General features: G+C 34.9%; 1 protein-coding gene across 1 annotated transcript; it reads right to left on the bottom strand.

Moving 5' to 3' along the window:
• Positions 1-3066: 3066 nt before the first annotated feature.
• Positions 3067-5529, bottom strand: LOC139877846 (cytokinin riboside 5'-monophosphate phosphoribohydrolase LOG1-like). The gene is made up of 6 exons (XM_071865252.1): positions 5392-5529; positions 5057-5154; positions 4740-4770; positions 4422-4521; positions 3581-3651; positions 3067-3219 (listed from the first exon to the last, which is right to left on the bottom strand). Exons 1-6 carry the CDS (start codon positions 5527-5529, stop codon positions 3067-3069), a joined length of 591 nt encoding a protein of 196 aa, XP_071721353.1.
• Positions 5530-24982: the final 19453 nt, after the last annotated feature.

Here is a 24982-nt window from a genome sequence, read left to right as displayed (position 1 = left end):
TAGGTATTTTCCATTGGCGAGTTGCGGTTTACTTGGAAGCTTTCTTCAAGACTTCAAGGTGAGTGTTAATATCCTATATGCATATGTATGTGTAGGATGGGTGCGGATCGGGTGAAGTGATTCTCATCTATAGAGCTCACTTCACATGTAGGTGGATTTGATGGACTTGTGCATAGGTCCAATTGGCACGGTTGTGCGTTTTGGTTGACTACCTTTGGCAAAGTACACATTTTGGGTGTACGTTATCACACGTGGTTGTGAGTGGAATAATTATGCGTATGTGTATATAATGTATTTATTTGTGTCGTATGAATGTGGCATTGTCGCGTTGTTTAAGACACCACATGGTAAAGAAGTGGATGTCGCGTTGTTTAAGACACCACAATGTATTGGAGTGGATGTCGCGTTGTTTAAGACACCACCCATCGTATTGAATGGCATGTGGAATCGTCGCGTTGTTTAAGACGCCACATTGGAAAGGGTGAGTGAGTCGCGTTGTTTAAGACATCACCCGGGGGATTAGTGACTACGCGTTGATTAAGTAGCACTAACGGATGTTATGAACTCCAACGGTCTTGTATGTACCGTTTCCCTTGTTCGAATTGGTTAACCATGGTTGTATGAATTATGTATTGGCATATTTAATTATGAACTATATGCTATTGGTATTGCTAGCTAATGTGGATTTGCGGTTATTGGTATATGCACGATATGTTGCATGATTGTCGAATTGCTAATTCGTGTTTAATGTTGTATTGTCGTGATGTAGTTAACCCTCCGGGTGTAGTTATTGGCGTTGTTCACATTGACGTTGGTGAACTTACCTTATTGATGGTATTATTAGCTTGTTGCTTAGTGATCGTACGGTGTACTTAGATTAGCTTGCCTTTAGGCTTGGACGCTCCGGTATGCGGTATTTGTTTATTTATGTGGCGTGTCCATTTTATGCATATATATGTATGTAGTATATTATCATTCACTAAGCGTTAGCTTACCCTCTCGTTGTTGACTCTTTTTATAGATTGCATGCGGATGGTGGCTCGGGTAAGCGCGAGGATTAGAGGACTTGCATAGTTTGCGTAGAAGGCTTGCTTTTGGATTTATTAGGATTGGGTAGTGTATCCCCAATCGCCATGCTCGGCTTTGTTTTGTATTAAGAGTCTTATGGTCTAAAATTTGTATTTTGATACTTAAAGGGTAATTTGGGCACGTGTAGGCCCCACTTTGTAAAACTCGCTCAAACCTTAGTTATGTGCTAGTTTTACATATATTAATGTAAGGTTAAAAGCGTTTTGGCTAAATGTGTCGGGAAGTCGCTCATCTTTTTCGCATAAAAGGCAACCGGCAACAGCCAGCTTTTGCGCGGCGCGCAAGCTGGGGCGCGCGGCGCGCAAACAGTCTTCCAGCAAAAATTTTTTTTTTTGTTTGAAATTTCGTCGTGTTTGGTCGGTTACGGTTTGGGTTGTTACACATCAGCTCTTTTGAGGTTGTATGAAGTGTCATTGACATGCAAAACTCTTCCAAATTTCTGTGCCACTTCAATAGTGCAGTTATTACCACAACATTCGAAAGGGATGCCGGAGATTGCCACTTTGGCGACTCTAGAATACATATTCATACGTTTAACCATCGGAATCACATCCACAAATTCGGATTCATTTAAAGTAGGACCGTTAGTCATACGTTTGAAGCTCGCTTCGTCTGCACACTGAACAATGTATCCGAATAAACCCCAGGCCGAAACAGAAACAATTGAAATGAAACGGCTCTTAAGCCATTTGAATAACTTTTCTGCTGTGATGGGATGTTTGTGTACTATTAAAGCAGAGAGATGGAGCCGGTTACAAGTGTCAGATTTTTGAGAAAGATTGATGGAAGGTAAGGGTGATTTTGGGAGATGAATATGTGAATGAGGCTGGGTTTCAACCTTAGGAAGGGCATTGACATTCAAATCTTTTTTTTCATAGCGAACAAAAAGCTTACGTTCATTGACAAATCTGCCGTTCAAAGAATTTAATGCGGTGGTGGCTTGTGAGATAGATTGGAACTTAAGGAAAGCATAAGACCGATTTCTTTTCCAAGAAATCCCTAAAATTTTGCCATATTCTTGGAATAGATTTTGGATCGTGGATTGGTTAGAAAATCTTGAAAGATTCCCTAAAAAAATGGAAGATTTAGTCGGAAATTTTGGGGAGTGAGTTTGTTTAGGGAACGGTTTGGAAGATTGTTGATGATTTAGGAATGGATTGAGATTAATTGGAATTGAATTAGGAAAGGTGGGTTTGAATTTTTGAGAGAGTTTTAGTGGTCTCAGTTATTTCATGGGCTCCAAAAATATTCTATTTATTTCAAAATAATTATTTACATGTAAAAATAATTATTAAATATAATTAATTTTTTAATTTACCATACTTTCTACTCACAATCATTTATTTTTTAAATAAATTCAGTTAAAATCACATTGATTATAAAGTTAAATTGACATAATAATAAAAAAAGTTATTAAGTAATACTCCATATATATACAGACGAATGGAGTAAAACGTTATCTTTAAGAGCACATATAGTTTTAAAATGATTCATATATAATATGGAATATATAATATACTGTAATAATCTTCACTAGTTAAATATCAACTATGTGAACACTCATAAATAAATACTCAAATTACTTCAATTATTACTGTACTTAATAATTAATTAGGGTGGAGTATATTACTACATAATTAGGTTATTGTGAGATTAGTTTGTTACTAGCGAAGATGATCTGAAGACGTTTGTCCAATAATTTATTTAGTGTAACTTATTATAAAAATGGGTTTTACAAGTAATATGAATCATAATACATTAATTACTAATTATCATATTTTTTTATCATGCATATTTAATTTAATAAATGTTTATACAAAATTAAGAAAAAATTTAATTTTAATTTTATTAACCGTATATTAATCAATGTTAAAATGAGAACGCGTATATAATTAGTGAATTATTAAATTATATATTATATTATATATTGTAATAATAAAAATAAAAACTTATTATAAAAAATGTGGAGGAGTTGTTTTAGTGTACCTCTATTTTATTTATCAAGTCTTGTACATTTGTTGATGAAACCATGATCTTTCTTTCTGAAAATTCTATGAAGCCTTCATCTACTCCTTTGTCAAACAAAGTTAGTAAACTATTGTAGTATCCATCCACATTAAGTAACCCCACCTGTAATTAACCATATTTTATTGCTATTTTTATAAGAATAATAATAATAATTAATTTACCCTTTCAAACATATTTTATTGTTAATAAACACAAAAAATTTTAGTTTTATCTACATCTCATCTGTGAAGAATTATTTACATCTCATTTCTTTATGTCTCCAATATTGTTATTGTTAAGTTTTATAGTGTTTTAAAAGTGTGCTGGACATGAATCCCCATATTTCGACATGTTATCATCATATTATAATTATCAGTGTTATATGTTAGTATTACCCCGTATTATTTTTTTGTTGATATTTATTGTACAATAAACAATCACTAATACTACATGTAGTACCGAAGGATTGAAGGGGAAAAATTACTGGTTTGTCATGAATTCCAAGTTGGGACCAAGTAATCATCTCCATTAGCTCTTCCATAGTTCCATATCCACCTAATCAAAGAAGTGTGTTAGACTTTTTAGCATGTCAATGGCGTATAACATGAGAAAATAGAAATACTAATAATTTATTAACTAATGATCTAATCATTAAATTAAAAACACAATAATACTCCGTATATAATATGGTACAACTATCACATTAATTAACTGATGAAAATGGAGTCGACACAATCAAGGGTTTTTAATTCACAAAGAAAGTAGATAACGACAATCATTATCATTTAGATATTTAGATATTGACAATAAAAGCAAGTTTATGCCTATATATACGTCATGTGTGAAAAAGTGCGATCTAGTTGTAGTATGAATATTCACATTTATAAATTTAACGTTTTATGTTTTAAGGGGGTTGTTATTAATGGAGAAGATCCTCACAATATCTCAAGTTCAAATTTCACTATTAGCATACATTTAAGTAAAAATATTCGTGCTTTCAGAAATAATGTTATGCGTTCAAGTTTAGTGTAAACATTTTGTATACATGTATGATCAACTAATAAATACTCCGTACTACTCCGTACTTGGTATTTTGCCTTTCCGTTATAATCGCTAGCTCGAATTTATTCATATCACATATCACATATACATGAGAAACATGGTGCTCTTGGCTCAAAGCAATAACCCATTCTTGCTTTTGGTTATGCATTTAGGAAAGACTGCTACTTGTACTAAGATACATGGAATTTGTACACGGTTCATAAATTTTATATGGTGAACTATTAATTGCTTATACTTTTTCTATATTACGACAATACGCGTACCAGGAAGAGCGATGAAAGCATCAGCATTTTCTGCCATTATCGACTTTCTTTGATGCATATCCGTTACTATTTTAAGCTCTCCAAATGTTTCTCCTGATATCTGATCAAACACGCTCTCTAAATTTACTAATTGCAATTAACCACAAAATTATTAAATGTTTCACTAAATTCTTGAGGGTATAATACGAGGCAGTGATATATTCATCATAGTATTACATCCAACAAAATTATACATTAGAAATTTAAAATTTTGTACTCTACACATAGGAAATACACGTACAACATTTACTTTAATTAATGTTGGAAGTACATGTATACCTCATGGGTCAAGAGAGCTTTAGGTATCACTCTGCATAAAAAAGGGAGACACATAAATCAACATGTAGTTCATTATTGGAAAACTAATTATAAATCTAACCTTAAATATCTTAATGCTGATGTTATATGGTTACACTTAGTACTTACTCATTCTTCGCAATAAATACTTAGTATTAAAAGAAATAACCCTGTTGGATCTAAATGAATTAAAGTATTCTAGGCAAAATCGCTTGTGTAATACAATAAGATGAATCATGTTTGTGTTTGAAGGTAAAGAATAAAGAATATTGACTTGTATATTATTATGTTATATTTACCCAAGAACATGGCAACCTCCATTAAAGACAGTTTTGGAGATCAATCCCATCAAACCTACACTTCCTCCACCATATACCAAATCGATATTTCGTTTAACCTGAAAACCAAATATCGATATATGACATGTAAACAATTAAGCGTTATTTGGTTCCCGAACTATTTTTGATGGAATTGGAATTGTTAAAGGAATTAAAATCTCAATGAATCCGAATTCTTTAAAGTGAAAGAATTTGACAAATCTCTATTGGATTCACTTTTTAACCAATCATGCTTATTGAATGGAATTGAGATTCTAATACCATCAAATAAAGTATGAATGGATTGATTGATTTACCATTTCTTGACCAACTTCTAGAGCCGCATCAGTGAATGAAGATTTGAAACCAGTTCTACTCCCACAAAAAACACATATTCTTTTCAATTTTCTTGATGATCTTTCTTCATCCTTTGAACATATTCCCTCATCCTCCATCTCTTATTTGTGATGTGTGTATTAGAGAGAGAAAAGAAGTGTTGCTTCTGCACGGAAATACTACCTTTTATGATCAACAACACACATACCCTTTTGTCTCTTGAAAGAAAACATTAGAAAAACATGGGACAATATTAAATGTTGTTGAACATCAATTATATAACACATGGAGTCAATAAGTCTAATGGTTGAAGTCTTTGATATCTTCACGAGAGGTCTCAAATTCAAATCTTACTAGCATTATATATATCTTGGGGTGACTAGGAAAAGACGTCTGAAATGATCACGAAGTAATCTGCTTATATCGCGTACATCTGAGTAAAAATATTATCTTTCCTCGTGTAGTCTGAGTAATAATTTTTTTTCCTTTTAGCCGTTTATGATAAATGTGTAACGTCCCATCAAAACAATATTGACGTCCAACATTAACTACGTCCCACAACGAGGTTATTCCCTCTATATGAAACGTTTGAAATAACATTTAAATTAATTTATTTAAAAAGTTTCCAAAGATGGAAACCGACATTAATAGTATGTTATAAGGATAAAACCGGCAAAGTAAATACTTTGACTCAAACGCCAATATTAACCACTGTACTAGTAAAGTATAAAGTTTGAATGCAAAAGTAAATGTTTTAAAATCTGCAACTCCATGTACGCAAACCTCTAGCAATCAGCGGAAGCAATTAGTCAATCAAATACCTGAGAATAAAACATGCGAAAAACATCAACAGTAATGTTGGTGAGTTATAGGTTTAATATTGAAGACAATATTTAAATTAGACGACAAGATTTATGTTTGAAAACATTTATAAAAAAAGTTCTACATCCTTGAGCACTTGATAACTAAGTTTAACTCAACGGTATTACCCTTGGACATTTATACATACACTAAAGCAAGTGTATCAATTCGAAGTACTATACGTCCGTTGCAAATTAGCATGACTAACCCGTACGGGCCGGTCGGTCCGGATAGATCTATCAATAGGATTCACGCTCACTAGTTGGGAAACTCATTAGAGGACATTAAGCTTCAATTCAAAGTAGAAGTATTTGAATACTTGTGTCTAACATGTAAAAATAAAAGCATGTATTCTCATCTCAAAAGATTTAAAAGTTTAAAATGTGGGACTACAACTCACCTTCAAGCTATGCAAAAACAATACTCATACGTGCTAGTAACACGTAACGTATACAGTATACTTCAACCTAATTAAATAGGTTGATTAGAATATGCCCAATAAAATAGGTCAAGTTATAGTGTAACACATTCATAATGCTCGAAACAGACACGAAAAGTCAACACAAAAACTCAACAAAAGCCAACATAAAAAGTCAACCTAGAAAGTCAATAAAAGTCAACACAAAAAGTCAAAGTCAAGGATCAAACCTAGTAGTCAAACCCTAAGGCCAACTCAAAGTCAATGCAGGTCAAATAGCGCGCACGGTCTATATAATATATTATATTTATTTTGCGCTATATAAAAGTCAAAGTAAGGTGTATTGGTCGAACGGTCAACATAAGTCAAACCCGCCATCTCGTTTAGATAAAATTCAATGGTTGGTTAAAATTCCACGGTCACACTTAGAACACTTTGCATTTTATAAAAAAAATATTATCTATATTATATAATACATATATACAATTAATCATGTATACGCATGGTCAATGGTTTGCCAAGTGGTCAACCAAGGTCAAAGTCATGGTCACTATGGTCAACGGGTCAGGTCTGACCCAAAAGGTTTCTCGAAACCGAAGTCGCTAGCCTACAAGTCAAAACATGCAATTCATATATTGATAACATTATTTTAACGACGAGTCACTGCACAATAAATTTCCAGAATTTTTATAAAAATATTTTCAACTCCGTTTGAATTGAAATACGCACCAAAATATCCGTAACTTAAAGTTCTAAAACATATCCGCACATCGGACTCTAAGTCCTAGCTGAAAAGTCGCAGCAGTCGGAAATGTGCCCGACAGTTTTTCAGAAAAGTTTTAGCACTTTTATATAAAACATATAAACTTTGAACAAATGTATAGGTCTAAAAAAAATTGAAACATTCTGTTTCTTAAGTCCAAAGTCGGTGGTTTTTTGATACCCACGATCCTATGATTTATTAGCATCTTTTTACTCATAAATCGAATCCGCGCGATATCTAAACGAAAAGTTAATCTTTTTCCACAAGGAATACAACTAAATAAATTTCATGACCCGATTATATTGATCGAGCCTAAATCCATTTTCCCTAAGGAAGGTAGAGTGCAATAGGGGTGAGGTTTGGGGTTTTGTGATGTTTCAGGGACCTTGTGATCGTCTTTTGCCAACATCGGGCAATCTATCACCATGTCCCGGTCTTGACTTCATTTACCTTGTTTGGACATTCAAAGCATCTTAGCTACGGGCATGTTCTCGAGATATCAATAATGTGCTCAGAAATAATCCGGGAATAACAACCTTCAAATGAGCTTCAACACTTCTTATTTATAGGTTTCCCTCGGTATGTGGACTAATATTTATATGGGAACTTTTCAATCCGCTATATTAATGAGGAACACCTACCCGCTATATTTTTTATTCTGCTATTTTTTATTATCAGCGCGTGCTCCATCAATATTGTGCTAAAACAGTTTGCAACCTATTACTTTTAGCGCTTAGAATATACATATGCCAAAATACGCATATGATCAAGTCCCCCAGTTTATTGTGTTATATTTGCTCAGAAAATATAACATCATAAACTTTTAAAAAATATGTTCTTCTAAAATGCCTTTAACCGTCTCACAAAAAACGGCATAAAATCTTGTAGCTGCTTGAGTGACTGTGCACATCTCATGGTTTGGCTCTTTTGTATCCATGTACATTTCCAAGCGCTTGTTGACCGTTTTGCTTTAATCAGGAAGCTATAAATAAGTTTGCGTTTATAATTGAATCACATCATCCCATCCTTAAGCGCAGAATAAAAATCATTTTAAAATCAGTCTAAGCATTTTATTAATTTTCTTAAACTTTGTTTTGAATCTGTATTTTGTACACAATGTCATCAACTGCACCAACAACGCTGGAAAAATCTATTAAAAACATTGCTCTAAACATTACCGAAGCAAAAATTCGCAAATTAATTGAATTTTATCAATGCTTGAACTACTTAAAACCAATCGCACCAAGTTTCATGGATCATGCGCATAATCCTCCCAATAAAATGGTCACGGTTTATGAGAGTGCCTTGTTCTATGGCAATCTACGATTTCCAATTTCTAAAGTTTTCTTGGAAACCTTAAAATCTTACAAAATTGGTTTCAGCCAATTACATCCATACGCTGTTGGCAAAATTATTTTGTCTGAATTTTTCTGTTCACGCAACCTAACTCTACGCATTGATGTATTTCATCACATTAACAAACTTGTACAAAGTGACGCGCATTAGTTTTCTTTTAAGTCACGCTGCAATTTTATTAAAACACCCAAATTGTCTATTTCAAAATGGAAAGAATCATTTTTCTTTGTGGATCAATCAATTATTTTTTCCGCAACGAATCTTCGTACTTGGGTAACATTAATTTCCAATGTTGTTAAGGAATTGCCTCTTGATACGGCGGGTCAAGTGAAATGTCTCGTTCTTATTGATTAAAAACGTTCCATATTAATTGATTTCGTTGCGAGGTTTTGACCTCTATATGAGACGTTTTTCAAAGACTGCATTCATTTTTAAAACAAACCATAACCTTTATTTCATAAATAAAGGTTTAAAAAGCTTTACGTAGATTATCAAATAATGATAATCTAAAATATCCTGTTTACACACGACCATTACATAATGGTTTACAATACAAATATGTTACATCGAAATCAGTTTCTTGAATGCAGTTTTTACACAATATCATACAAACATGGACTCCAAATCTTGTCCTTATTTTAGTATGCAACAGCGGAAGCTCTTAATATTCACCTGAGAATAAACATGCTTTAAACGTCAACAAAAATGTTGGTGAGTTATAGGTTTAACCTATATATATCAAATCGTAACAATATATCACAAGATTTCATATTTCAATACACATCCCATACATAGAGATAAAAATCATTCATATGGTGAACACCTGGTAACCGACATTAACAAGATGCATATATATAAGAATATCCCCATCATTCCGGGACACCCTTCGGATATGATATAAATTTCGAAGTACTAAAGCATCCGGTACTTTGGATGGGGTTTGTTAGGCCCAATAGATCTATCTTTAGGATTCACGTCAATTAGGGTGTCTGTTCCCTAATTCTTAGATTACCAGACTTAATAAAAAGGGGCATATTCGATTTCGATAATTCAACCATAGAATGTAGTTTCACGTACTTGTGTCTATTTTGTAAATCATTTATAAAACCTGCATGTATTCTCATCCCAAAAATATTAGATTTTAAAAGTGGGACTATAACTCACTTTCACAGATTTTTACTTCGTCGGGAAGTAAGACTTGGCCACTGGTTGATTCACGAACCTATAACAATATATACATATATATCAAAGTATGTTCAAAATATATTTACAACACTTTTAATATATTTTGATGTTTTAAGTTTATTAAGTCGGCTGTCCTCGTTAGTAACCTACAACTAGTTGTCCACAGTTAGATGTACAGAAATAAATCGATAAATATTATCTTGAATCAATCCACGACCCAGTGTATACATATCTCAGTATTGATCACAACTCAAACTATATATATTTTAGAATCAACCTCAACCCTGTATAGCTAACTCCAACATTCACATATAGAGTGTCTATGGTTGTTCCGAAATATATATAGATGTGTCGACATGATAGGTCGAAACATTGTATACGTGTCTATGGTATCTCAAGATTACATAATATACAATACAAGTTGATTAAGTTATGGTTGGAATAGATTTGTTACCAATTTTCACGTAGCTAAAATGAGAAAAATTATCCAATCTTGTTTTACCCATAACTTCTTCATTTTAAATCCGTTTTGAGTGAATCAAATTGCTATGGTTTCATATTGAACTCTGTTTTATGAATCTAAACAGAAAAAGTATAAGTTTATAGTCGGAAAAATAAGTTACAAGTCGTTTTTGTAAAGGTAGTCATTTCAGTCGAAAGAACGACGTCTAGATGACCATTTTAGAAAACATACTTCCACTTTGAGTTTAACCATAATTTTTGGATATAGTTTCACGTTCATAATAAAAATCATTTTCTCAGAATAACAACTTTTAAATCAAAGTTTATCATAGTTTTTAATTAATTAACCCAAAACAGCCCGCGGTGTTACTACGACGGCGTAAATCCGGTTTTACGGTGTTTTTCGTGTTTCCAGGTTTTAAATCATTAAGTTAGCATATCATATAGATATAGAACATGTGTTTAGTTGATTTTAAAAGTCAAGTTAGAAGGATTAACTTTTGTTTGCGAACAAGTTTAGAATTAACTAAACTATGTTCTAGTGATTACGAGTTTAAACCATCGAATAAGATAGTTTTATATATATGAATTGAATGATGTTATGAACATCATTACTACCTCAAGTTTAGTAGGTAAACCTACTGGAAGTGACAAGAAATGATCTAGCTTCAAAGGATCTTGGATGGCTTGAAAGTTCTTGAAGTAGGATCATGACACAAAAACAAGTTCAAGTAAGATTTTTACTCGAATTAAGATAGTTTATAGTTATAGAAATTGAATCAAAGTTTGAATATGAATATTACCTTGAATAAGAAATATAACCTACTATATATAACAAAGGTTTCTTGATCTTAGATGATTACTTGGAATGGATTAGAAAGCTTGGAAGTAAATTAGTAAACTTGAAGGGATTTTTGAAGTGTTCTTGAAGTGTTCTTCCTATGATGATTATAGCTTGATTCTTGAAGTGATTTTTGATGAAGATGATGATTAACTACTGGAAAAATACGTTCATAATAGTGTGTGTGTGTTGAGAGAGAATTAGAAAGAGAATTGGAAGTGAAATGGAGTGAATGATGAGTGGTAATTGGTGAGTGGTGAGTGGGGTTAAAAGGAGTTCTAGTTAGTTGATTAGCTCATGGTAGAAGTTAAAATTGATTAGTCATACATGACATAATCAAGAGTGGAATCCCATGCTAGTTCCTATTGGTATATACTCATAGTAAGTACGTTTTGAAGCTGTGTATAATACGGGTAAGAATACGACTAGAATTCTTGATGAAAGAAAAGAATGGAAAAGTAACTGTAACCATTTTCGTTAAGTATGAGTGTTTTGATATATGTCTTGAAGTCTTCCAAAAGTATTTTAATACATCTAAATACACTACCTGTATATACATTTTAACTGAGTCGTTAAGTCATCGTTAGTCATTACATGTAAGTGTTGTTTTGAAACCTTTAAGTTAACGATCTCAATTAATGTTGTTAACCCATTATTTATTATATCTAATGAGATGTTAAATTATTATATTATCATGATATTATGATATATTAATATATCTTAATATGATATATATACATTTAAATGTCGTTACAACGATAATCGTTACATATATGTCTCGTTTCGAAATCCTTAAGTTAGTAGTCTTGTTTATATGTATATAACTCATTGTTAATATACTTATGGAGATACTTACTTATCATAATCTCATGTTAACCATATGTATATCCATATATATATATCGTCATGTCGTTTTTACAAGTTTTAACGTTCGTGAATCGCCGGCCAACTTGGGTGGTCAATTGTCTATATGAAACATATTTCAATTAATCAAGTCTTAACAAGTTTGATTGCTTAACATGTTGGAAACATTTAATCATGTAAATATAAATCTCAATTAATATATATAAACATGGAAAAGTTCGGGTCACTACAGTACGTACCCGTTAAATAAATTTCGTCCCGAAATTTTAAGCTGTTGAAGGTGTTGACGAATCTTCTGGAAATAGATGCGGGTATTTCTTCTTCATCTAATCTTCACGCTCCCAGGTGAACTCGGGTCCTCTACGAGCATTCCATCGAACCTTAACAATTGGTATCTTGTTTTGCTTAAGTCTTTTAACCTCACGATCCATTATTTCGACGGGTTCTTCGATGAATTGGAGTTTTTCGTTGATTTGGATTTCATCAAACGGAATAGTGAGATCTTCTTTAGCAAAACATTTCTTCAAATTCGAGACGTGGAAAGTGTTATGTACAGCCGCGAGTTGTTGAGGTAACTCAAGTCGGTAAGCTACTGGTCCGACATGATCAATAATCTTGAATGGTCCAATATACCTTGGATTTAATTTCCCTCGTTTACCAAATCGAACAACGCCTTTCCAAGGTGCAACTTTAAGCATGACCATCTCTCCAATTTCAAATTCTATATCTTTTCTTTTAATGTCAGCGTAGCTCTTTTGTCGACTTTGGGCGGTTTTCAACCGTTGTTGAATTTGGATGATCTTCTCGGTAGTTTCTTGTATAATCTCCGGACCCGTAATCTGTCTATCCCCCACTTCACTCCAAGAAATCAGAGACCTGCACTTTCTACCATAAAGTGCTTCAAACGGCGCCATCTCAATGCTTGAATGGTAGCTGTTGTTGTAGGAAAATTTTGCTAATGGTAGATGTCGATCCCAACTGTTTCCGAAATCAATAACACATGCTCGTAGCATGTCTTCAAGCGTTTGTATCGTCCTTTCGCTCTGCCCATCGGTTTGTGGATGATAGGCAGTACTCATGTCTAGACGAGTTCCTAATGCTTGCTGTTATGTCTGCCAGAATCTTGAAATAAATCTGCCATCCCTATCAGAGATAATAGAGATTGGTATTTGATGTCTGGAGACGACTTCCTTCAAATACAGTCGTGCTAACTTCTCCATCATGTCATCTTCTCTTATTGGCAGGAAATGTGCTGATTTGGTGAGACGATCGACTATTACCCAAATAGTATCAAAACCACTTGCAGTCCTTGGCAATTTAGTGATGAAATCCATGGTAATGTTTTCCCATTTCCATTCCGGGATTTCGGGTTGTTGAAGTAGACCTGATGGTTTCTGATGCTCAGCTTTGACCTTAGAACACGTCAAACATTCTCCTACGTATTTAGCAACATCAGCTTTCATACCCGGCCACCAAAAATATTTCCTGAGATCCTTGTACATCTTCCCCGTTCCAGGATATATTGAGTATCTGGTTTTATGAGCTTCTCTAAGTACCATTTCTCTCATATCTCCAAATTTTGGTACCTAAATCCTTTCAGCCCTATACCGGGTTCCATCTTCCTGAATATTAAGATGTTTCTCCGATCCTTTGGGTATATTTCATCCTTTAAATTTCCCTCTTTTAAAACTCCTTGTTGCGCCTCCTTTATTTGAGTAGTAAGGTTATTATGAATCATTATATTCATAGATTTTACTCGAATGGGTTCTCTGTCCTTCCTGCTCAAGGCATCGGCTACCACATTTGCCTTCCCCGGGTGGTAACGAATCTCAAAGTCGTAATCATTCAATAATTCAATCCACCTACGCTGCCTCATATTCAGTTGTTTCTGATTACATATGTGTTGAAGACTTTTGTGGTCGGTATATATAATACTTTTGACCACATATAAGTAGTGCCTCCAAGTCTTTAATGCAAAAATAACCGCGCCTAATTCCAAATCATGCATCGTATAATTTTGTTCGTGAATCTTCAATTGTCTAGACGCATAAGCAATCACCTTCGTTCGTTGCATTAATACACAACCGAGACCTTGCTTTGATGCGTCACAATAAATCACAAAATCATCATTCCCTTCAGGCAATGACAATATAGGTGCCGTAGTTAGCTTTTTCTTCAATAACTGAAACGCTTTCTCTTGTTCATCATTCCATTCAAATTTCTTCCCTTTATGCGTTAATGCAGTCAAGGGTTTTGCTATTCTGGAAAAGTCTTGGATGAACCTTCTGTAGTAACCAGCTAGTCCTAAAAACTGGCGTATGTGTTTCGGAGTTTTCGGGGTTTCCCACTTTTCAACAGTTTCTATCTTTGCCGGATCCACCTTAATACCTTCTTTGTTCACTATGTGACCGAGGAATTGAACTTCTTCCAACAAAAATGCACACTTTGAAAACTTAGCGTGCAATTCTTCCTTCCTCAATACTTCTAACACCTTTCTCAAATGTTCACCTTGTTCTTGGTCATTCTTTGAGTAAATAAGTATGTCATCAATGAAAACAATGACAAACTTGTCAAGGTATGGTCCACACACTCGGTTCATAAGGTCCATGAACACAGCTGGTGCATTAGTTAAACCAAACGGCATGACCATAAACTCGTAATGACCGTAACGTGTTCTGAAAGCAGTCTTTGGAATATCATCTTCTTTCACCCGCATTTGATGATAACCGGAACGTAAGTCAATCTTTGAATAAACAGACGAGCCTTGTAGTTGATCAAATAAGTTGTCGATTCTCGGTAGTGGGTAGCGGTTCTTGATGGTAAGTTTGTTCAACTCTCGGTAGTCGATACACAACCTGAATGTACCATCTTTCTTCTTGACAAACAAAACAGGAGCTCCCCACGGTGATGTACTTGGTCGAATGAAACCACGCTCTAAAAGTTCTTGTAATTGGCTTTGCAGTTCTTTCATCTCGCTGGGTGCGAGTCTGTAAGGAGCACGAGCTATTGGTGCAGCTCCTGGTACAAGATCTATTTGAAATTCAACGGATCGCTGTGGGGGTAATCCCGGTAATTCTTTCGGAAATACATCGGGAAATTCTTTTGCAATGGGAACATCATTGATGCTCTTTTCTTCAGTTTGTACTTTCTCGACGTGTGCTAGAACAGCATAGCAACCTTTTCTTATTAATTTTTGTGCCTTCAAATTACTAATAATATGTAGCTTCGTGTTGCCCTTTTCTCCGTACACCATTAAGGGTTTTTCTTTTTCTCGTATAATGCGAATTGCATTTTTGTAACAAACGATCTCTGCTTTCACTTCTTTCAACCAGTCCATACCGATTATCACATCAAAACTCCCTAACTCTACTGGTATCAAATCAATCTTAAATGTTTCGCTAACCAGTTTAATTTCTCGATTCTGACATATATTATCTGCTGAAATTAATTTACCATTTGCTAATTCGAGTAAAAATTTACTATCCAAAGGCGTCAATGGACAACTTAATTTAGCACAAAAATCTCTACTCATATAGCTTCTATCCGCACCCGAATCAAATAAAACGTAAGCAGATTTATTGTCAATAAGAAACGTACCCGTAACAAGCTCCGGGTCTTCCTGTGCCTCTGCCGCATTAATATTGAAAACTCTTCCGCGGCCTTGTCCATTCGTGTTCTCCTGGTTCGGGCAATTTCTAATAATGTGGTCCGGTTTTCCACATTTATAACAAACTACATTGGTATAGCTTGCTCCGACTCTACTTGCTCCGCCATTACTCGTTCTGACACCATTTGTTCCTTTCGTTCTATTAACCCCTGGTCCGTAGACCTCACACTTCGCCGCGCTATGACCATTTCTTTTACACTTGTTGCAAAATTTGGTGCAGAACCCCGAGTGATACTTTTCACACCTTTGGCATAGCTGCTTCTGATTGTTGTTGTTGTTGCGGTTATTATTGTTGTTGGGATGATTATTGTAGTTGGTGTTGTTGTTATTGTTGTTGTTGTTGTTGTTGTTGGGCCGTTTGTTGTAGTTGCGATTGATGTTGCGATTGTTGGGATAATTGTTGCGATTATTGTTGTAATTGCTGTTGTTGTTGTATTGGTGATTCTTATCACCATTTTCCTCCCACTTTCTTTTGACTTGCTTCACATTGGCCTCTTCAGCAGTCTGTTCTTTAATTCTTTCTTCAATCTGGTTCACTAGTTTGTGAGCCATTCTACATGCCTGTTGTATGGAGGCGGGCTCGTGTGAACTTATATCTTCTTGGATTCTTTCCGGTAATCCTTTCACAAACGCGTCGATCTTCTCTTCCTCATCTTCGAATGCTCCCGGACACAATAGGCACAATTCTGTGAATCGTCTTTCGTACGTGGTAATATCAAATCCTTGGGTTCGTAACCCTCTAAGTTCTGTCTTGAGCTTATTGACCTCGGTTCTGGGACGGTACTTCTCGTTCATCAAGTGCTTGAATACTGACCACGGTAGTGCGTACGCATCATCTTGTCCCACTTGCTCTAGATAGGTATTCCACCATGTTAACGCAGAACCTGTGAAGGTATGCGTAGCGTACTTCACTTTGTCCTCTTCAGTACACTTACTTATGGCAAACACCGATTCGACCTTCTCGGTCCACCGTTTCAATCCGATCGGTCCTTCGGTTCCATCAAATTCCAAAGGTTTGCAGGCAGTGAATTCTTTGTAGGTGCATCCTACACGATTTTATGTACTGCCAGATCCAAGGTTATTGTTGGTATCTAGCGCAGCCTGTACTACGGCTATGTTTGAAGCTAGAAAAGTACGGAATTCCTCTTCATTCATATTCACGGTGTGTCGAGTAGTCGGTGCCATTTCCTTCAAAATAGTCAAATGGAACAAGTTAATCATACAGAATATTAAGAGTAGTTAATAGTATTTCGTAGCATAATATGAACTCATTTATAAAAGCTTTTTCTTCATATTAGTGTTTTATAAGTTTAAATTCAGGTAGTACCTACCCGTTAAGTTCATACTTAGTAGCTAATATACAATTCAACTACTACAATTCTATATGAAAAACTGATTGTAATAATATTTTGCGTTCAAACTTTTATACAATATTTTACAAACTTACAATACCGCTTATTTTACATAAAGCATGAAATATAGCACACAATAACTTTGATACAAGATAGTTGTGAAGATAATTCTAGCTAGTACACAAGTCGTTCAGCAAAGGCAATAAAGACACGTAATTCATACGTCCAGAAACAAGTCATGCATTCTGGTTTTACTAGGACTAATTCCCATCCTTTGTCTTGTGGAACATAACCGTTATGGCCGTTGATAAGACAACGTGTTGTAACATCGTCAAAGGGACGAGGGTTACGTAATGACCAACAGTCTCGTAATAACCTAAAAACCTCATTTCTTACCCCAATTACCGACTCCGTCACTTGTGGGAACGTTTTGTTTAATAGTTGTAGCCCGATGTTCTTGTTCTCACTTTGGTGAGAAGCGAACATTACTAACCCGTAAGCATAACATGCTTCTTTATTTTGCATGTTAGCCGCTTTTTCTAAATCACGAAGTCCTATATTCGGATATACTGAGTCAAAATAATTTCTTAACCCGTTGCGTAAAATAGCATTTGGGTTCCCCGCAATATATGCGTCAAAGTAAACACATCGTAACTTATGGATTTCCCAATGTGATATCCCCCATCTTTCGAACGAAAGCCTTTTATAAACCAAGGCATTTTTGGAACGTTCTTCGAATGTCTTACAAACTGATCTCGCCTTAAATAGTTGTGCCGAGGAATTCTGACCGACTCTAGACAAGATTTCATCAATCATGTCTCCGGGTAGGTGTCTTAAAATATTGGGTTGTCTATCCATTTTGTGTTTTTATACTGTAAAATAGACAAGAGTTAGATTCATAAAAAAATACTTATTAATACAAGCAATTTTTACATATATCATAAAGCATAAGCACACTATATTACATATATTACACCACACGAATACAACTATCTTATTCCGACTAGCTCGTTTCTTCTTGTTCGGTTTTGGTTCGTTTTGCCAAGTTTCTAGGGATATATGATGTTCCCCTAATACGAGCCGTCGTTGTCCACATTGGTTTAGAAAAACCTGGTGGTTTAGAAGTTCCCGGGTCATTGTTACAACTTAAGGACTTCGGGGGTTGACGATACATATAAAGTTCATCGGGGTTGGAATTAGATTTCTCTATTTTTATGCCCTTTCCCTTATTATTTTCTTTTGCCTTTTTAAATTCAGTTGGGGTAATTTCTATAACATCATCGGAATTCTCGTCAGAATCCGATTCATCGGAGAATTGGTAATCCTCCCAATATTTTGCTTCCTTAGCGAAAACACCATTGACCATAATTAACCTTGGTTGGTTGGTTGAGGATTTTCTTTTACTTAACCGTTTTATTATTTCCCCCACCGGTTCTATTTCTTCATCCGGTTCCGATTCTTCTTCTGGTTCCGACTCTTCTTCCGGTTCCTCTTCGGGAACTTGTGAATCAGTCCACGAATCATTCCAATTTACATTTGACTCTTCATTATTATTAGGTGAGTCAATGGGACTTGTTCTAGAGGTAGACATCTATCACATAATATCAAACGCGTTAAGAGATTAATATATCACATAATATTCACATGTTAAAAATATATAGTTTCCAACAAAATTTGTTAAGCAATCATTTTTCAAGTAAACACGGTCGAAGTCCAGACTCACTAATGCATCCTAACAAACTCGATAAGACACACAAATGCAAAATTCTGGTTCTCTAAGACCAACGCTCGGATACCAACTGAAATGTCCCGTTCTTATTGATTAAAATCGTTCCATATTAATTGATTTCGTTGCGAGGTTTTGACCTCTATATGAGACGTTTTTCAAAGACTGCATTCATTTTTAAAACAAACCATAACCTTTATTTCATAAATAAAGGTTTAAAAAGCTTTACGTAGATTATCAAATAATGATAATCTAAAATATCCTGTTTACACACGACCATTACATAATGGTTTACAATACAAATATGTTACATCGAAATCAGTTTCTTGAATGCAGTTTTTACACAATATCATACAAACATGGACTCCAAATCTTATCCTTATTTTAGTATGCAACAGCGGAAGCTCTTAATATTCACCTGAGAATAAACATGCTTTAAACGTCAACAAAAATGTTGGTGAGTTATAGGTTTAACCTATATATATCAAATCGTAACAATAGACCACAAGATTTCATATTTCAATACACATCCCATACATAGAGATAAAAATCATTCATATGGTGAACACCTGGTAACCGACATTAACAAGATGCATATATATAAGAATATCCCCATCATTCCGGGACACCCTTCGGATATGATATAAATTTCGAAGTACTAAAGCATCCGGTACTTTGGATGGGGTTTGTTAGGCCCAATAGATCTATCTTTAGGATTCACGTCAATTAGGGTGTCTGTTCCCTAATTCTTAGATTACCAGACTTAATAAAAAGGGGCATATTCGATTTCGATAATTCAACCATAGAATGTAGTTTCACGTACTTGTGTCTATTTTGTAAATCATTTATAAAACCTGCATGTATTCTCATCCCAAAAATATTAGATTTTAAAAGTGGGACTATAACTCACTTTCACAGATTTTTACTTCGTCGGGAAGTAAGACTTGGCCACTGGTTGATTTACGAACCTATAACAATATATACATATATATCAAAGTATGTTCAAAATATATTTACAACACTTTTAATATATTTTGATGTTTTAAGTTTATTAAGTCAGCTGTCCTCGTTAGTAACCTACAACTAGTTGTCCACAGTTAGATGTACAGAAATAAATCGATAAATATTATCTTGAATCAATCCACGACCCAGTGTATACGTATCTCAGTATTGATCACAACTCAAACTATATATATTTTGGAATCAACCTCAACCCTGTATAGCTAACTCCAACATTCACATATAGAGTGTCTATGGTTGTTCCGAAATATATATAGATGTGTCGACATGATAGGTCGAAACATTGTATACGTGTCTATGGTATCTAAAGATTACATAATATACAATACAAGTTGATTAAGTTATGGTTGGAATAGATTTGTTACCAATTTTCACGTAGCTAAAATGAGAAAAATTATCCAATCTTGTTTTACCCATAACTTCTTCATTTTAAATCCGTTTTGAGTGAATCAAATTGCTATGGTTTCATATTGAACTCTATTTTATGAATCTAAACAGAAAAAGTATAAGTTTATTGTCGGAAAAATAAGTTACAAGTCGTTTTTGTAAAGGTAGTCATTTCAGTCGAAAGAACGACGTCTAGATGACCATTTTAGAAAACATACTTCCACTTTGAGTTTAACCATAATTTTTGGATATAGTTTCATGTTCATAATAAAAATCATTTTCTCAGAATAACAACTTTTAAATCAAAGTTTATCATAGTTTTTAATTAACTAACCCAAAACAGCCCGCGGTGTTACTACGACGGCGTAAATCAGGTTTTACGGTGTTTTTCGTGTTTCCAGGTTTTAAATCATTAAGTTAGCATATCATATAGATATAGAACATGTGTTTAGTTGATTTTAAAAGTAAAGTTAGAAGGATTAACTTTTGTTTGCGAACAAGTTTAGAATTAACTAAACTATGTTCTAGTGATTACGAGTTTAAACCATCGAATAAGATAGTTTTATATATATGAATCGAATGATGTTATGAACATCGTTACTACCTCAAGTTTAGTAGGTAAACCAACTGGAAGTGACAAGAAATGATCTAGCTTCAAAGGATCTTGGATGGCTTGAAAGTTCTTGAAGTAGGATCATGACACAAAAACAAGTTCAAGTAAGATTTTTACTTGAATTAAGATAGTTTATAGTTATAGAAATTGAATCAAAGTTTGAATATGAATATTACCTTGAATAAGAAAGATAACCTACTGTATATAACAAAGGTTTCTTGATCTTAGATGATTACTTGGAATGGATTAGAAAGCTTGGAAGTAAATTAGTAAACTTGAAGGGATTTTTGAAGTGTTCTTGAAGTGTTCTTCCTATGATGATTATAGCTTGATTCTTGAAGTGATTTTTGATGAAGATGATGATTAACTACTGGAAAAATACGTTCATAATAGTGTGTGTGTGTTGAGAGAGAATTAGAAAGAGAATTGGAAGTGAAATGGAGTGAATGATGAGTGGTAATTGGTGAGTGGTGAGTGGGGTTAAAAGGAGTTCTAGTTAGTTGACTAGCTCATGGTAGAAGTTAAAATTGATTAGTCATACATGACATAATCAAGAGTGGAATCCCATGCTAGTTCCTATTGGTATATACTCATAGTAAGTACGTTTTGAAGCTGTGTATAATACGGGTAAGAATACGACTAGAATTCTTGATGAAAGAAAAGAATGGAAAAGTAACTGTAACCATTTTCGTTAAGTATGAGTGTTTTGATATATGTCTTGAAGTCTTCTAAAAGTATTTTAATACATCTAAATACACTACCTGTATATACATTTTAACTGAGTCGTTAAGTCATCGTTAGTCATTACATGTAAGTGTTGTTTTGAAACCTTTAAGTTAACGATCTCAATTAATGTTGTTAACCCATTGTTTATTATATCTAATGAGATGTTAAATTATTATATTATCATGATATTATGATATATTAATATATCTTAATATGATATATATACATTTAAATGTCGTTACAACGATAATCGTTACATATATGTCTCGTTTCGAAATCCTTAAGTTAGTAGTCTTGTTTATATGTATATAACTCATTGTTAATATACTTATGGAGATACTTACTTATCATAATCTCATGTTAACCATATGTATATCCATATATATATCGTCATGTCGTTTTTGCAAGTTTTAACGTTCGTGAATCGCCGGTCAACTTGGGTGGTCAATTGTCTATATGAAACATATTTCAATTAATCAAGTCTTAACAAGTTTGATTGCTTAACATGTTGGAAACATTTAATCATATAAATATCAATCTCAATTAATATATATAAACATGGAAAAGTTCAGGTCACTACATCAAGATCTGTTAAAAGCGTGTACCAACACTAATTTTCCTTTTCGCCCCTATGGAAATATAACCCCGCATCTTCCAAAACTTTTGCCTTAATGGCCATGGACTAACGGTCATGGCCCTATCTTTGGCCCCAACTCTAAGGGTAAATATAGGATTTTCCTAAGTTTGCGTTATTTTACACGAAAATTATTCTGTCTGTAAATTGCGTTTATTTTTGTGCAAAAATGAAGATTAACGAAGTTGGCGAGAGCGAAAACGTGAGCAAGATTATTGCATGCGGTGTTGTCGTTGATAATGTAATACCCCGTCCCACATCGATTTGTGTAAGAGCTTAGGTTCCCTCCTGTAGAAACTTTAGTCCTAAGTTATGGCCTGTGAGATTTGGGTAGACTTTTGGGTTAGGATTTTCTTTCCGCTATATTATTCTAATTCCACTTTGAATATTCTCTTTTATTCTTCGTACTAATCGTAACCGTTATATTCTCATCTCATTCATAGATGGCACCGAAAAGAAAAGGAATGTCTGAGGAAGAAGTAGAAAACAAGATTAACCAAACTATCACGAATTTGATACCCAACATTGTAGCTCAAGCTATTGACGCGATGAGTAAGAAAGGTGGCGAGACTTTTAAGCATGAAGAAGAGGATGAATATAAGGAGGATAAAACTGTAACGGGAGATGCTATTCATGTTTGGCTAGGACGGTTTCAAAAACAACGTCCTTTGTCATTCAGTACTGCTAGTACTCCTGTTGAAGCTGAGAATTGGATCACTCACATCGAGAAGATTTATCGAGTGCTTGGTTGTGAAGAGAGATTTTGGGTCCCATTAGCTGTTTATAAGCTAGAGGGGGATGCTCAGCGTTGGTGGATCGCTTTGAGACAAGCGAAAGGGGGTATCGAATTTGAGGATTCATTAGATTGGGTTGATTTCAAAGAGTTGTTTTTCCGTCAGTACTTTTCTGAGGCGGAGAAAGAGGCTATGATTCGGGAGTATGCGAATATTAAGCAAGGCAATGATGAGTCTATTAATGATTTCACTAAGAGGTTTTTGAGGCTTGTGGGTTTGATCGGGGCTGCGGCAGGGTCTGCTGAGGACCAAGCCCGTAAGTAAAATGGGCTGTCCATGGGCGCTACCGCTCTAAAATGATTAATCTGAAATGTTTCGATGTCGCTGAGGCTGCCGATTATGCTCGAAATTTGGAGATGGAGCGAGCCGAGTATTTGGCCACTAAAAATGATGATGGTAAGAACAAGAGGGTTAAGATTGCACAACCACTACGATCTGTACCTGCACCGACTACCAAACAGGGTCAACAATCTGGGAACCAAGGGTATCGTGGTAATAATTGGAATAATAGAGGAAATCAGCAAAGGATTGACAACGGGCCAAATAATAATAACCGTGGTCAATTACAAGTGTACCGTCCCCAAGGGCAACAAAAGGGTAACGGAAATGGTGGTGTTAATTCCAATGCACCATGTGGGACTTGTGGAAAGAATCATCCGGGAAGAGTTTGTTATCGTAGTGCGGGTTCATGTTTTTCTTGTGGAGAAGTTGGTCACTTAGCTAAGGATTGCAAGAATCCTAGACCTGGGTTTGTTCCGAAGGTTCCTCCGCCAGCTCCTGGTGGACGCGTCTTTGCCATGACTGCTGCTCAGGCTGCTGATGCTACAGGTATATTTCGATCCCTATTCATTTTAAAAATATTTCCTTTGAGTTATTTGTTCCTTCATTCTTGATATTATTAGGTACTATCACTGGTCATGTATTTGTACATCATCGTGCCCTCTTCGTTCTGTTTGATTCTGGCTCTACGCACTCCATTGTGTCTGTTAAGAGCTCGAAATATTTGAAAGTGTCTCCAACTTGGTTGTCTATTCCGTTTACGATCTCTACCCCAATGGGTAGTATTGAAATTATAGATAGTGTGTTTCAAAACTGCCGTTTGGAATTCAATGACTGCATGTTTCCCGCAAATCTCTTTCCTATGACCATGCATGACTTTGACATTATTCTTGGCATGGATTGGTTATCTCGCCATCACGCGAACATCGATTGTTATTCTAAGAGGATTTTGTTTGGAAATCATTCTATACCCGATTGTGTCTTTAATGGTGATCTTCCTGTAAAATCTATTAAAGTTATCTCAGCGCTTAAGGCGCAAAAGCTCATTTCACATGGTTGTGTTGGTTATTTAGCTTCAATTCAGAATTTGTCTATCGAGAGTCCTTCGCTTGAAAATATTGATGTTGTTCTAGAGTTTCCCGATGTATTTCCTAATGAATTGCAGGGTTTGCCTCCAGTCCGTGAAGTTGAATTTTCGATTGATTTGATTCCGGGTTCCCAACCGATATCAAAAGCTCCTTATCGTGTGGCACCACTCGAGTTGCAAGAACTCAAGAAGCAATTGCAAGAATTGATAGATTGTGGTTTTATTCGGCCAAGTGTGTCACCTTGGGGTGCGCCGGTTTTGTTTGTCAAGAAGAAAGATGGTAGCATGAGACTTTGCATTGACTATCGCGAGTTAAATCGTATTACTATTCGAAACCGTTATCCGCTTCCACGTATCGATGATTTGTTTGATCAACTGCAAGGTTCGAAGTATTTTTCTAAAATTGATCTTAGGTCTGGATATCATCAGCTGCGTGTTAAAGAAGAAGATATCCCTAAGACTGCTTTCCGCACACGTTATGGGCATTATGAGTTTTTAGTGATGCCGTTTGGATTAACTAATGCTCCTGCGGTTTTC

Source organism: Rutidosis leptorrhynchoides, chromosome 11, assembly GCF_046630445.1.
Source record: "Rutidosis leptorrhynchoides isolate AG116_Rl617_1_P2 chromosome 11, CSIRO_AGI_Rlap_v1, whole genome shotgun sequence".
Classification (NCBI taxonomy): Eukaryota; Viridiplantae; Streptophyta; class Magnoliopsida; order Asterales; family Asteraceae; genus Rutidosis; species Rutidosis leptorrhynchoides.
The sequence above is the reverse complement of the archived record's forward strand: the minus strand, read 5'-3'. Positions and strand labels throughout refer to the sequence as shown.

What these genes read in the sequence shown, in the direction of transcription:
- LOC139877846 (XM_071865252.1), bottom strand. Translation starts at nt 5,529, where the DNA reads ATGGAGGATGAGGGAATATGTTCAAAGGATGAAGAAAGATCATCAAGA. An exon ending in TAGAAGTTGGTCAAGAAATG is followed by an intron (nt 5,155 to 5,391) that starts GTAAATCAATCA and finishes TTTGGTTTTCAG; the next exon opens with GTTAAACGAAATATCGATTT. An exon ending in TGCTTTCATCGCTCTTCCTG is followed by an intron (nt 3,652 to 4,421) that starts GTACGCGTATTG and finishes TTCTTTGATTAG; the next exon opens with GTGGATATGGAACTATGGAA.